Here is a 12983-nt window from a genome sequence, read left to right on the forward strand (position 1 = left end):
ACCTACTTTTTTTCTTTCTTGACTCGGCCAATTGCGCGCGTTCCGGCGATGGCGGCCGAGGCTTCGACTCCAACTTGAACTTCGGCTTTGGCCCCTCCCTCCCTCTATCCAGACTTTTCGAACCCCTCGGGCCAGTGTATTTAATTCCTTGCGTGCCGCCGCATCTCTTCTCTTGAACCATCGAGGTCACACGACGATTCTGCGAGCGCGCCTTTGCGACAACGACCACTGCTGCCACGGTCATAATAAGCACACATTCGCAATGCTGCCTCAAGCTTCCTTCTCGCGGCTCGTCTCCCGCGCCGGCCTCCCGCGCGCCATTGGCCGTCCAAACACCAAAACCACCATCCGGACGCTTCGCACCATCGCCGAAACGGTCCCCAAGTCGTCCATCAAGATCCTCCGCCTCGTCGACTCCGTGCGGCAATGGCGCAAGCCGCACATGGCCAACTACCGCTCCGTCGGTCTCGTGCCCACCATGGGCGCCCTGCACGAGGGCCACTTCTCGCTGATCCGCGCCGCCGCGCGCGAGAACCACCACGTTGTCGTGAGCATCTATGTTAACCCGGCCCAGTTCGGCATCAAGGAGGACCTGGCGTCCTATCCCGTCACCTGGGAGACCGACGTCGCCGCCCTGGCCAAGCTGGACCGCGAGTTCGCCGACGACGGCGCAAACCTCGGCCGCATCTCTGCCGTCTTTGCGCCCACGACCACCGAGATGTATCCTTCTGGCTTTCCCGGCCAGGAGATTGACAGCAAGGGCAGCTTCGTCAGCATCACGCCCGTGGCAGAGGTCCTCGAGGGCGCCAGCCGGCCAACCTTTTTCCGCGGCGTCGCCACCGTCTGCATGAAGCTCTTCAACATTGTCCAGCCGGACCGCGTCTACTTTGGCCAAAAGGACGTCCAGCAGACGGTCATCATCAAGCGCATGGTCAAGGATTTCATGATGCCCACCGAGGTTGTCATCTGCCCCACCACGCGGGAAACCGACGGCCTTGCGCTGAGCTCGCGGAACGTCTACCTGGGCCCTCGCCGACGCAGCGTTGCTGTTGTGTTAAGCAAAGCATTGCGCGCTGCAGAGGATGTGTACAAGAACGGCCAATTGGACCGCAGCCATGTCCTTGGAGCGGCGAACAACGTTGCCAAGTCGATGCTGGAGGCTCAGAAGGAGCTTCCTGCGGACCAGCGGGTGACATTCGAGGTCGACTACATATCATTGGCTGATCCCGACACCTTGCAAGAAGTCGACGTTGTGGACGCAGCTAAGGGGGCTATCCTCAGCGGAGCCATCAAGATGCAGCCTGTAGAGCAGGCGCAGAGCGGCGAAGATTTGGGCCATTCTGGAGGCCCGGCAGTGCGACTGATTGATAACATTATACTTGCGCCCAAAGCCGAGTAGAGGCAACGGCTTATGATTGACGAGTAATAAGAAGCAAAAGTCTGCGACGGAAGAAACTCGATTTAGAACAAGGTGTATACTACATATGGCGGGCGATTTGATTTACAACGTATGCTCTTTTCTTACAACTAACGCGCTCTTATTAAATTTCTTTTTCGTGTATATGTATACATAGCATCATATATAGGGGTATAATACAAGACAAGGCTCTGAAAGGAAACGAGAGAGAAATTCAACAAATGGTCTTACAAATGTGCCCTTCCCTCCAGCTTTCTCTTCCTCCGCGCATTCTTCACATTGTGATCCAGCGCCTCCTGCTCTTCCTTGCTCAACCGGCTCGGCACTCCCTTTCCGCCCTTCTTCTCAGCCTCCTCAGCCTCAGCAAACAGCCTACTGCCAAGCTCATCCGTCAAGCGAAGCACGCGGCTGCTAACTGTCGCTCCGTCTCGACGATTCTTGCCCTCTCGCCGCGAGCTTGCAATCTTCTCTGTGAAATCCCACAGCTTCCCATCGGCCAAGAGAGCTCCCGTTTCGGGGTCGCGAGAAGGGCGCCATGAGGGATCGAGCTGGAGGCGGGGAGGGATCTTGGCGTCTTTGGACTTGACGACGTTGATAATCTGCTCTTGTTGGAAACGCATGTATGAATTCTTGAGCGTTTCTTTGTTGACGGCTTCAAAGTATGAGAGATCTCCTTGGTGGTAGAGAGTTTTACCGAGCTGCGATGTCAAGAATGGTTAGCTTAGCCTTTATCGATCATCAAGGAAAATATTGCTTCTTACCAGCTGTGCATTGTTCTGGGCTTTTGCTTCTCCAATCCATATATCCCCATTTTTGCCTTTTGGAGGAGTAAGTCCCATCAACGACACCGCCGCCAACCAACTAGCCTCGATAAAAGGCCAAATGAGGAAGCAGTAGAAATCGTAGTTCTCTCGCCCGGCCTTGCGCTCTTCATCCGACAACCCAATGGTTGTAAGGTTCCCATTCTCGTCTCTATCCAAGCGGACAACGTGGTCGGCTTCCAAGCCACGCAGGGTGTTATCCAAATTTACTTCGAGACCAGCGCCAGAGAAGATGAATTCGCCACGGAATAGCGAGGATAAAAACAGAACCTGGTCCCTCAGTTCTGCGTACGGGATGTCTTGGTTGGATGGGCCGCCACCACGCTTGATGCGCGTGTACATTGCTGCGCTGACGAGAGCCTCGTAAATAAAGAGATGAATCGTCATGTTACGATAGAAGGAGAGCTGGAAACGGTCGACGGCATAATATGTCGGCTCTGCCAGTCCTTCCGCTACTCCGACCAAATCTTTGCCCAAGACTTCCAATCCTCGGTCAACAATTTCTGATATAGCCGCGTTTCCAAAGTGCGCAACTCGTCCGCCTTTGGCTCGGATACGGCATGTTAGCCACTCTACTCGGCGGATCAATTCCTCTTTGCCAACGCCTCGGCCACGTAGAGTAAGCAGGACGGTGCCAATGAGAGCGGTAGGCATCACGACCGATACTGCGTTGATATCGCCAAGGACCTTGTAGCCTAAGGCACGTAGAATCTTTTCTCGGACCGCCCTCACTTCGGGGTTCTGATGATCGGTATCCAATCCACGGGGAATGCTAGACAACTTCGCAAGATGAGTGTCAATAAATTTCCTCAGACTCCACGGCTCATGGAACCGAACGTCGACTCTGCCTAGCTTCAAGGAGAGAACAGAAGGGCCATTGGAGAGAAGATCAGCCAGGTTTTCCTTCTTCTTTGGCATACCAAGCAGTTCAGTAACATAACCCTCCGTCTCGATGACTTTGTCGTATTGCGTGCTGACGGGGCAAATGATGCAGTCCTTGACTCGGCCAGAGAGAATGCTATCAAGCACAAAGCTCAAGATGCCAAATTTGGGCGGCAGCAGTTTTCCTGTACGTGACCTGCCTCCCTCAATGAAGCACTCAAAATTGTAGCCGCCTTGCAGGAGTGTATCGACATATGACTGCACGAGTGTTGTATACAAGGCATCATCTCCAAATGATCTTCTGATCCACATGGCACCCGCGTGCTGTAGGAAAGCTCCCACCAACGGAAAGTTGAGATTGTCGCCTGCGACGACCACCGGCAATGTCAAGCCAAGGCGGTAGCATATCAGCTGCAGAGACACGTAGTCAACGTGTGACCTATGGCTGGGCAGGAACACAATGCTCTGCTTGTTCTTGGCGGCCAGGTCTGCCACCTTTCGTAGCCGCAAAACCTCTTCGCTAGAAACATGGATGCCTTGGTGGTAGGCTCGCGTTACCAGCTGCATACACAGGTAGTATGCGCCGCGGATGAAAGTATTGCTCTCCATTTTGCAAATCATATTGTCCGTTAGCTTCTCCGCAACTTCCAGGAGCGAGCTCTCTATAATGTTTCGTCGCTGCGCACGCTTCAATTGGTAATCTTTGCCGTCTTTGTTCAGAAGTCCTTCCTTTTCCTCGACGGCCAGGCGATCGTCGGCGAGCTGCGCAATCCGTTTCTGCAGCAAAGGCGCCGACAAGACATTGGAAATCATGTTCTCCGAGAACCCGGAATAGAAGACCGGCTGCCCGATAACGCGGTCGCGATCGTAGGCTCGCCATCCTTGGCCGGAAACGTAGAGGGAGACTTCGCGAAGGAACCTGGTTGGCAGCGGGTTAGCAGACAAGTCCAACGGCGAACCTCGGTAACCCATACTGAAGCGGTTCGCTGCGGAACGAATGGGTTTGATTCATCAAAGCCTCCTCTTTGTCATCCTGCGACACGCCTCTGGGCTCTACGAAGCCGCTGGGCTGCAGAGTGATCTCATCGCCCAGGATCTGGAGATCGGGAGCCGAGCTGCTGCCATCGTCGACGGAATTGCCATCTCGAGCCATGGTTGGATGTCGCGGAGTCGAAATAGCCGGGAGCTGGAGCGGGAGCGGTGCGGAGTTAATTCTCAAGGATAGTTGAAGGAGCTGAAGGGTAGCAGCAACATTGCCATGCTATGCTCTGCGCAAAAGAAATTCAAGCTCGCTGATGCAATGGCAAATGGTCAGCCATGGAGACCGAGTCTGATGCTTATCCGGGGTAAATAAAGGTGTGGGGCCGAATCAGACGAGAACGCGAGCAGTGTCTGTCATTAGTCGAATAGCCCGAGGACATGTGAAGAGCAGTGATGGTGGTTGCATCCAGTAGCTGAGCCGCTGTAAGCCTGTGCTAAGCACACTGCCGGCGTACCGAGTACAAGACATGACATGCTGTAGACGCCCCGTTGCTTCGTACTAGAGACGTAGAGGTTCAAGGGAGCTTGGACCACCTGCAAGACTTCGAAGCCGCAACCACTAAGAAAAAAAGTTTAAGAGATCCATGGATCCCAAAAGTTATTGACCTATCAGCTGCATCTTCTGTCAGGCTGCAGTTCGTTTCAACTGCGGAGGAATTCCATCTTCTGTAAAATCTCTTGTACATCGAAATTGCAAAACTCCGCCATGGCATCTTCAGAGCAGATCAAAGTGACGCAGGACCTGTTGGCGCGAGCGCACTCTCCCGACAGCGCAAACCGCATCTACAGCGAAAAGATCCAGTATCGAACTCTCCAACTGAAGCCTACATCTCCTCAACCTGCTGCTCTCAACGCCAGAGCAGCGCGTCACAAAGCTCGCCAACAGCAGAAGCTACGCGGGAAGCAGAGGCCAAAACCACTGTCAGCTCGGGAGCGTCGCACACTTGGACTCTACGACATTCCAAAGGAAGGCCAAAAATATGAAATCTATGAACCGCTTAAAACGATGTGGATGGGCTACGCTTTGGAGATTTTGGGCAACGACATATACACCGGCGGCTCACTGGCTGCTGCCAAGCTAGCCAGCGCTGAATTCCACGGAGCAGAGGCCGAAGTGGTGAGAAGTCGGTGCCCAGGACGAGTGGGAACCAAGGGCATCATCGTTAGAGACCGCAAGTTTGTCGTTGAGCTGATGACAAAGAAGAGAGGACTCAAAGTCATACCCAAGGAAGGAACCACATTCCGCGTGGAAGTCTGCGCCCCTCAACAGCCCAACGATGGTACGGAGAAGACGTTTGCCTTTGAGGTGCTTGGCGACCAAATGATGCTCCGATCTGCGGACCGAGCCAACAGGAAATTCAAGTCACACTTTCTGAAGGATGTATAGTGGCGGGACGCGCCGTCTTTTGTTCTCGGTGGCTTCGAAAAGACAGCCCATTCTATGGAATACGAGCCCATTTCCGGCGGTATTATGGATTCGCCGCGAAGATCCTCCAGCCCTTATCATTAAGGTTCTGGTACTACGTCGTTTGCACACTACATGCTACGTGTCGCCGAAGATTGCCTGCTGAGATGGCGGAGACTACATTTCACCAATATAAGAAATTCATGGCCACTAGCGGGAGGGATACACGTCTCCTCTTGATTGATTGAAATTAGCATCTCGATGCAATCGCTTGCAATCGCTTGCAATACAAACGACCATCTCCCACGCCAATCTCGAGGAATCAGCCTACCTCCCGACTGCTACGACAGAGATAATCTCGGAAAATGAACTGGTTCTGTCTCAACCCTCGCCCATGGAAACTCCCCTCGCCCTTTGTGGCCATAATGTTCAGGGCGTTCTTTGGCCTAATAATGTTGGCCAACGCGAATGCCACGTATGAACGATTGGATATCTTGAGCCCTTCCTATATTCATGTGACCAATATTACCATGGTAAGTCAATTTGTCATTGGAGATAGATTCCATTAAAATGACGCGGCTAACTCTCGCTATCACGTATAGACGTGCATGATACTTGCAATGATTGCCATGTTTTGCGAGCAGCGTTGGCGCAACAATTATTTCAATTCCGACGTCAAGGGCTTTTGCTTCAATTTTGCTTTACTTTGGGGCATGGTGTTCACTTCGAACATGGGTTTCATCGTGAGCGGTTTTGTAATTTGCCATGTTCCAAGGTATCAAAATGAAGCTGAGGCGAAATATTGCCGCGTCTTTGGCAACCGTAAAATAGCCAACTTCCCCAAGTGGCAGCGAGCGAGCTGGATTGTGTATTATTGGACCATTATGGCCATCACTTTGGGTATAGCTTGCTGGCAGACGTTCGTAGCATCCTCTCCCTTGTGTATACTTATAAGAGCTGATTCAAGTTTGCAGGATAAGCTGGTTTCGTTGGCACCTCATGATCAAGGATTTATTAAGAGAGAGAGCTTCCACTGCGAATGCAGAGATGGGTACAACTGCGAATAGGAGGGTTACAACTGCGAATGCAGCGTAACTAGAATGATCCTAGATATTAAATTTATCAAACGGGCGAAAGGCAGCTAATACTTAAAGCAATATGCGATTATAGCTGCACATACTATGTTGATACAGCATGATGATAATGTTAATAATGTTGGACGTTGACAGTTACACCTAATTAGACCATTGATACCATTTTCAGGAACTGCTGCTTGATCATTTACACGTCCACTTCCGGTGCATGCATCCATCACGTAATAATCGCCTGCCCAACGGGTGCCCAACGCCTTACACTCTGCATACGGTCCATCTGACTAATGCACCGCCATAATATGTACGGCTTCGCAGCCAAAGAGCGTCGATCTCATTCAGCTCAAGCATCTACGTATAATATCCCGCTGCTCGACATATTCCGTCGTATACACGTAATTGATGTGAGTCCCAGGGCCGCAAAAAGACCGCCATACTATCCGATAGCTCTCGGTGGCTGATGGCGCTTACCATAAGTCGTCAACGCACATATTACTCCGTGCAGATACCGTCTGCCATCAGTAAGAGTGCACGCCTGCATGAGAGCCACCGAATCCACCGTTTTCTCGCCAGAGGCCGCATTGCCCCGTAGCATTAGGGCAAGTATCACGCCGTCAGTGCCAGGGCTCCAGCAACCCGATGCGCGGCATGCCGAATCGCGACCCCGTCATGCCTTCAAGGCTCCCTGCATGCGTTATTACAGCACTTACCGTAGCATGTCGTAATACATACGGCTCTGGGCGGTCGCGCCCCATGATTCCTCGATTAGGATTTAGCCCTCGCACAGTAGGCTCGGTTAAGGTTCGGAGCTACCCCGATGCGGCCTAGCGGCGTCCAGCCTCGCTGTCCATCCAGCCTGGGGGAGCAGAATCGAACTCCAATTTTATCTTTCCCAAATCTCAGGTTTTTAACCCCAGCAAAAGCACTGGTAGCATTAGTTTCTCATTCAAGCATTCTGTCATCTCGCGACCCAGCGTCTGCCATAACCACGACTCCGACGACCTCTTGCCCGCGCAATTGATTACTCTCATCATCTCGCTAGCCGTAGCACGCTTTTGAGATTTTCCATTTGCTAGACATCCACCCGCTGGTGTCTGCATCCTGCCACTATTTTTTCAGTCGCCCGACCCACGGCTGAACTCGACCTCACGACGAACACCCCGCGCCTCGGTACACGATCACGACCCGTGGGAAAAGAAAAAAAAAAGTCCAACCATGCCATCCAATCTCCCGTCAAGCTTTGCTTCGGCCGCCGCTGGCCAGAACGCGGCCCGTGATGCGAGGGGTGGAAGAACTGATGGAAGGGGATCTGCTGGAGGTGAATGGTGAGTCGTTGCCCCTCGCCAGCACCCGTGTTGGCCGCAAACCCTGGAGGCGAACGGAGAATTTGGTGTCATGCATGCAGTCTGCCGCTGTTGCTTTGCACTAACGAGCGCTGCGTGAATCATTATTTTTTTTGGGGGCGGGGACAGCCGCTCAAACGAGGCAGCCCCTCTACCATTTCCCCGAATGCGGCCGTGTCGTGGTCCATATACATTGTCTTCGTGGCTAACTTTAATCTTTAGGTCTCGGAGAGATGGGCGCTCAGCCAACGGCACTCTAACCTTTCGTCGTTCCTCCACCACGCCCCTGAGCCAGTCCTCTAACCTCCCCCCTGCGAGTGATAACGCTGTCCAGCCGCCAAGCGTCGAGGTGCCCATCGCGCAACCCACAACCTACGAAGTTGGCCCTTCACGTTATACAAAGGACGATCTGCTCGAGATGTATAACTCCCAGCGCCCCGGCGATGACCCCTCTCACCTATTCATCTCTGGCTGGGACCCGAGCAATGGTGCCAGTGCTGGCGTAAGGGGCTGGGGGAAAAGCAACGACAGCCACGTCCCGCAGGATCCCGGTACCTGTTGGGATGCCAGCGGCGAGACAGCACCGATAGGACTACAAGGATTCTCCCCAGATGAGCGAGAGGTTAGAGATGTGATTTATTTTTCTCTTGGCAGCAATCACGCTGCGGGGATGTGACATCGCTAACGATGACGTTTAGGCCTTTTCTACTGACATCAACTCGCCACTGAAACCTCCCACACAGACAAAGGAAGTTCACCAGACTGCTGTTAACGGCCGCAAGCCTTCTCTTTCTCAGGGTCCAGGAGCTACCTTTGGAGTGAGCTCACCGTCATCCGCTGTTCGACCTGCTACTCGTCGACGAGAAACTGTCGATTCCAACCCATTCAGCCCATCTGCTCTTGCGTCCCCGACTGCCAGCCGATTTTCGCGGGAAGATCCGCTCTGGTTCTCGCGGAAAAGTGGCGATCTGAGAGAGTCGGAAAATGACGAGCCAGACACTGAGCAAGCTTCGCGTGATGTCCCAAAGCTGCCAATTGGAGGCCTAATGCGAGCCAATACATCGACTGGCGTGAGCATGGGGTCGATGTGGCCATCTAGCGCATCCGGTGCCGGCGGGTTTGGCAATTTTGCCCTGCCCACGTCCCCAGCAGCTGTTGGTGACAAACGGCCTGGTGGCACTACCGGCGGAAGTCGGCTGGCGCATTTGATTCCCAAGGACAATGCAGAGGCCACCAGCACCAGCAAACCTTCTGAAGCTCAGAGCCCTCTGGCGCAATCGTCTTGGCGAACTAGGCCACGGACTGACACGGACCCCTTCGGTGGCGATGAAGAATTGTCTGGCAGTGCTGTTCTTGGAGGCGCGCAGGATACCAGCTCGGGGGGACAGCAAGCGCCTAGCCGAGCAGGAGTCTTGGGCACTCCAGTTAAGGGGTCTGCTGGTGACTTCGGGATGGCTGGCCTGAACTTGGGTGGGCAATCCTCCGGTGACAATGGCCCTCTTAGCCCATCGGAAACAAATCCTTACCGAAGCCCTCCAGCCGAACGCCATGACCACGACGGACAGGATTCGAACGCTGGTGAAAAGCTTCACAGCACTGGGCATGAACAGCAGCCCCACTCCAACTACAGCACTCTCTCTCGAGGGTTTGCTGCGGCTTTCGATGGGAGCGACCGTAGTCAGACCTCAAGCGTAGGTGCCAAAGCCTTTTTGTCTGGCGGCTGGCCGGCTCCAGCTGGCCCGTCCACCGGCACCCCTGACCGTGAGCGGTCGAATTTTGGAGGTGCTTTTGGCAGCTCTCTCTTCAGTCCTATCGGCGATATCCAATCTCCAGGCCTTGGCAATCTCGGAGGTGTATTTGGACCCTCCAACACCGGTAGTATCGGTCGCGGAAGCAAGCTGGGATCTCTCTTTCCGCCTGCCATGCAAGCCCAGATGCAAGCACATGAGCAAGAAAGCAGCCTCTCAGACTCTCTAGGTGACCTTCGACAGAGTAATCCGCTCGGCGCCATCGGCCGGGGTAACTTTGCTGTCCCAACTCGAGACACGGATAGTCCCCTGAGGTCCAACCGCGGGGTCTTTGAGGAGCTTTTCCCTTCTAGCGACAGCTCCAGAAATCTCGCTGCCTTCGGGTCGTCGGATGCTGGACAACCTAATATCGCTGCTACGGTACCTCAATCATTCACGCCAGTTAGTGGCGGTCTTCCCTTCGGTAATGCTCAGGGTGGCGTAGAGCACCCGTCTGCCCAGGTCCGCCAAATGGTAATGCCCGATCGCATGCGATGGGTGTACCTTGATCCTCAGGGACAAATTCAAGGTCCATTCACTGGACTGGAGATGAATGATTGGTACAAGGCCAACTTCTTCACCCCTGATCTTAGAGTGAAAAAGGTTGAAGATCCTGAGTTTGAGCCACTTGGTCAGCTCATCAGACGGATTGGAAACTCACGAGAGCCATTCTTGGTGCCCCAGATTGGAATCGCTCATGGGCCTCCTATGCAGAGCGGTCCATTTGGACCTGGAACTGGAAGCGGAATCATTCCTCCTCTCAGCGGCGTTTTTCCAACATTCGGCCGAACCCTTACGGCTGAAGAACAGAACAATCTGGAGCGCCGTAAACAAGAGGAGCAATTCCTTATGGCTCAACAGCGCGATTTCATGATGCGCCAGCAAGCTATGGCCAAGTTCCAAATGCAGCCAAGCCTCCAGCATCATTCTAGTGCTCATAGCCTCCAAAGTCAACCGAGTTTTGGCAGCATGACATCCCCTTTGGGAGTTCCTCAACAGCAACATCACCAGCTGCCGCATCAACAGCCCATCGGGGCCATGGCAGGCCCGGGAGGCGTATTCGATAGTCACCCTGGCGCCAATCCCGCTGCTATCCGTGCTGCTATGGGAAACGGCGAGCTTTTTAGGCCAGAAGACCTGGCTAACCTCTCGACTAACGAACGGCAAATGCTCGCATCCTTGCAGGGTGAACCTACCGGTACTGAATCTGGTGCGCCTCAGCCCATTGGAACTCCGGGCGACGCAAGTCGACGATACGGTCTACCAGAAGCTAACGAGCTCAAGGAGGACGATGAAGGTTTCAAAGATCGACTCCAAGAATTTGAAGAACTCCGTGCCGAGCATGACGCTGAGCAAGCTGCCAGGATTCCCGCCGATGAATCCCCAGAGACCTCCGTGAAGGTAGAAGAGACGACCGTCACGACCGTCACCGTCGAACCGAAAAGCGAACCCGCTCCGTCTGCCGGCAAGGCCAGCAAGGCATCCAAGAAGAAGACCACAGTTGTTGAAGAGAGCTCGCTTTCTCTAACTCAACAGGTGCAGAAGACTCAAGCTTCCGCAGCTGCGGCTGCCACTGTCCCCTCTCCTCCCCAGCCTACGGAGCCTGGAATGCCAATGCCATTCCCTCCTCCGGCTTCGACGACTCCTCTTCCGGCGCCGACCGCTCAAAGGGCCAAGTCTAATTTGCCTGAACAGTTCAGCCGATCGCAAACTGCAACCCCCGACGTTGTCGCCCAGCCTCCCCCTCTGGCTCCTTGGGCTAAAGAGCCCGGCCAGGAAGGGCAGAAGGGCCCAAGCCTGAAGGAAATTCAAGAAGCCGAAGCGCGCAAGGCTGCCAAGGCTGAAGAGGCCGCGGCCGCACTCCGAAAGGCTGCGATGGAACAAGAAGCTGCCCTATTAAGAGAGAAGGAGAAGTCGGCTGCCGCCGCGGCCGCCAACGCTGGCCTCCCGGCGACAAGCACTTGGGGCCAGGGCTCGCCTGTATCATCCGTCAGCCCGTGGGCCAAGCCAGGAGCTGCCAAAGCCAAGGGAGCCACTCCCGTCGCAGCAACTGGAGCGGCCGGAGCCAAGAAAACTTTGGCTGATATCCAGCGTGAAGAAGAAGCCCGAAAGCAGAAGGCCAAAGAAGTTGCTATCCAGGCTGGAGGCGGTGCTCCTGTCAGTATCGGTAAAAGCTATGCTAACCTTGCCGGCAAGCCGAACCATGGTCCCTCTCCCACAGTTCCATCTCCGATCATTACTACTGGCAGTGGCTGGGCCACTGTTGGGGCTGGGGGCAAAGTCAAGAGCCCATCTACAATTCCATCTCAGCTTCAAAGCCGCTCAGGAAGTGCCAGCAGCGCAAAGCCTGTTGTTGCCGCCCCTGTGAAACTGGTACCCAAGTCAATCATTAGCAACACTGTTGCTCAGCCTGCCAACGCGGCCATGGACGAGTTCAACAAGTGGGCACATAGAGAACTCTCAAGAGGAATCACGGGTGTCAACGATAGTAAGTCATCTTTGGAAATCCATACAATCATAGTTTCTAACAGGTATGCAATAGTCACGAGCTTCCAGGCAGACCTCGCCGTCTTACCCCTTGATACGGGACTGATTGCGGACGCTGTATATGCCAACTCAACCACAATGGACGGGCGGCACTTTGCTGAAGAGTACGTCCGCCGAAAGAAGCTGGCCGAAAAGGGCGTTGTCGAAAAGCAGACGCAGGCTGAAAGTAAGGCATCGAGCTCCGCCGGCGGATGGAACGAAGTAGCCAAGAAGAGCGGTGCCACTCAGGCCAGAGAGAGCGACGCAATGCAGAGCGCTGATTTCAAGGTTGTGCCTGGACGCAAGAAGGCCAAGAAATAAGGGACTTTGTGAAAAAGTTGTATTGCTATGGAATCTTTGTTGAGCTCTAGCCTTTTGTCATTGGATTGGATGCTTTCGAACGTTTGCTGGGAACCAAAGCGGAACATGACTATATGTAGTAGTATGCACTTATGCGGCGATGGATGTTGAGAGCAGCGTTGTGGTATGTAAGGTGTCTACTTTACCGTAAACCAGGACTAGACCATTGTGATTCAGCGTGATAGCAACATGAGTTGTGTCCCTGGAATTGAAATGCTATCTTAGAAAGCCATATAAATGCTTATTTTGGAGTACAGAATATTCAGGACTGCGTTATGCGTGTCTTTTGTTCGCTATAGCCTATTCGCTC

At 53.8% G+C, this 12983-nt stretch overlaps 4 protein-coding genes across 4 annotated transcripts; 3 read left to right on the forward strand and 1 right to left on the reverse strand.

Moving 5' to 3' along the window:
* Nucleotides 1–262: 262 nt before the first annotated feature.
* Nucleotides 263–1399, forward strand: TGAM01_v205310 (pantoate-beta-alanine ligase; the record flags this gene model as incomplete). Its single annotated transcript, XM_018803304.1, has 1 exon — nt 263–1399. One exon carries the CDS (start codon nt 263–265, stop codon nt 1397–1399), a length of 1137 nt encoding a protein of 378 aa, XP_018663342.1.
* Nucleotides 1400–1644: 245 nt separating this feature from the next.
* Nucleotides 1645–4273, reverse strand: TGAM01_v205309 (acetyltransferase; the record flags this gene model as incomplete). The annotated part of the gene is made up of 3 exons (XM_018803303.1): nt 1645–2115; nt 2179–4039; nt 4095–4273. 3 exons carry the CDS (start codon nt 4271–4273, stop codon nt 1645–1647), a joined length of 2511 nt encoding a protein of 836 aa, XP_018663341.1.
* Nucleotides 4274–4867: 594 nt separating this feature from the next.
* TGAM01_v205311 (ribonuclease P protein subunit POP4) lies at nt 4868–5548 on the forward strand (the record flags this gene model as incomplete). The annotated part of the gene is made up of 1 exon (XM_018803302.1): nt 4868–5548. The coding sequence occupies one exon, from the start codon at nt 4868–4870 to the stop codon at nt 5546–5548; it is 681 nt and encodes a 226-aa protein (XP_018663340.1).
* Nucleotides 5549–7872: 2324 nt separating this feature from the next.
* Nucleotides 7873–12634, forward strand: TGAM01_v205312 (hypothetical protein; the record flags this gene model as incomplete). Its single annotated transcript, XM_018803301.1, has 4 exons — nt 7873–7982; nt 8223–8622; nt 8699–12275; nt 12330–12634. 4 exons carry the CDS (start codon nt 7873–7875, stop codon nt 12632–12634), a joined length of 4392 nt encoding a protein of 1463 aa, XP_018663339.1.
* Between the last annotated feature and the right edge of the window lie 349 nt (nt 12635–12983).

Source organism: Trichoderma gamsii (genome assembly GCF_001481775.2).
Source record: "Trichoderma gamsii strain T6085 chromosome Unknown Scaffold_16.2, whole genome shotgun sequence".
NCBI lineage: Eukaryota > Fungi > Ascomycota > Sordariomycetes > Hypocreales > Hypocreaceae > Trichoderma > Trichoderma gamsii.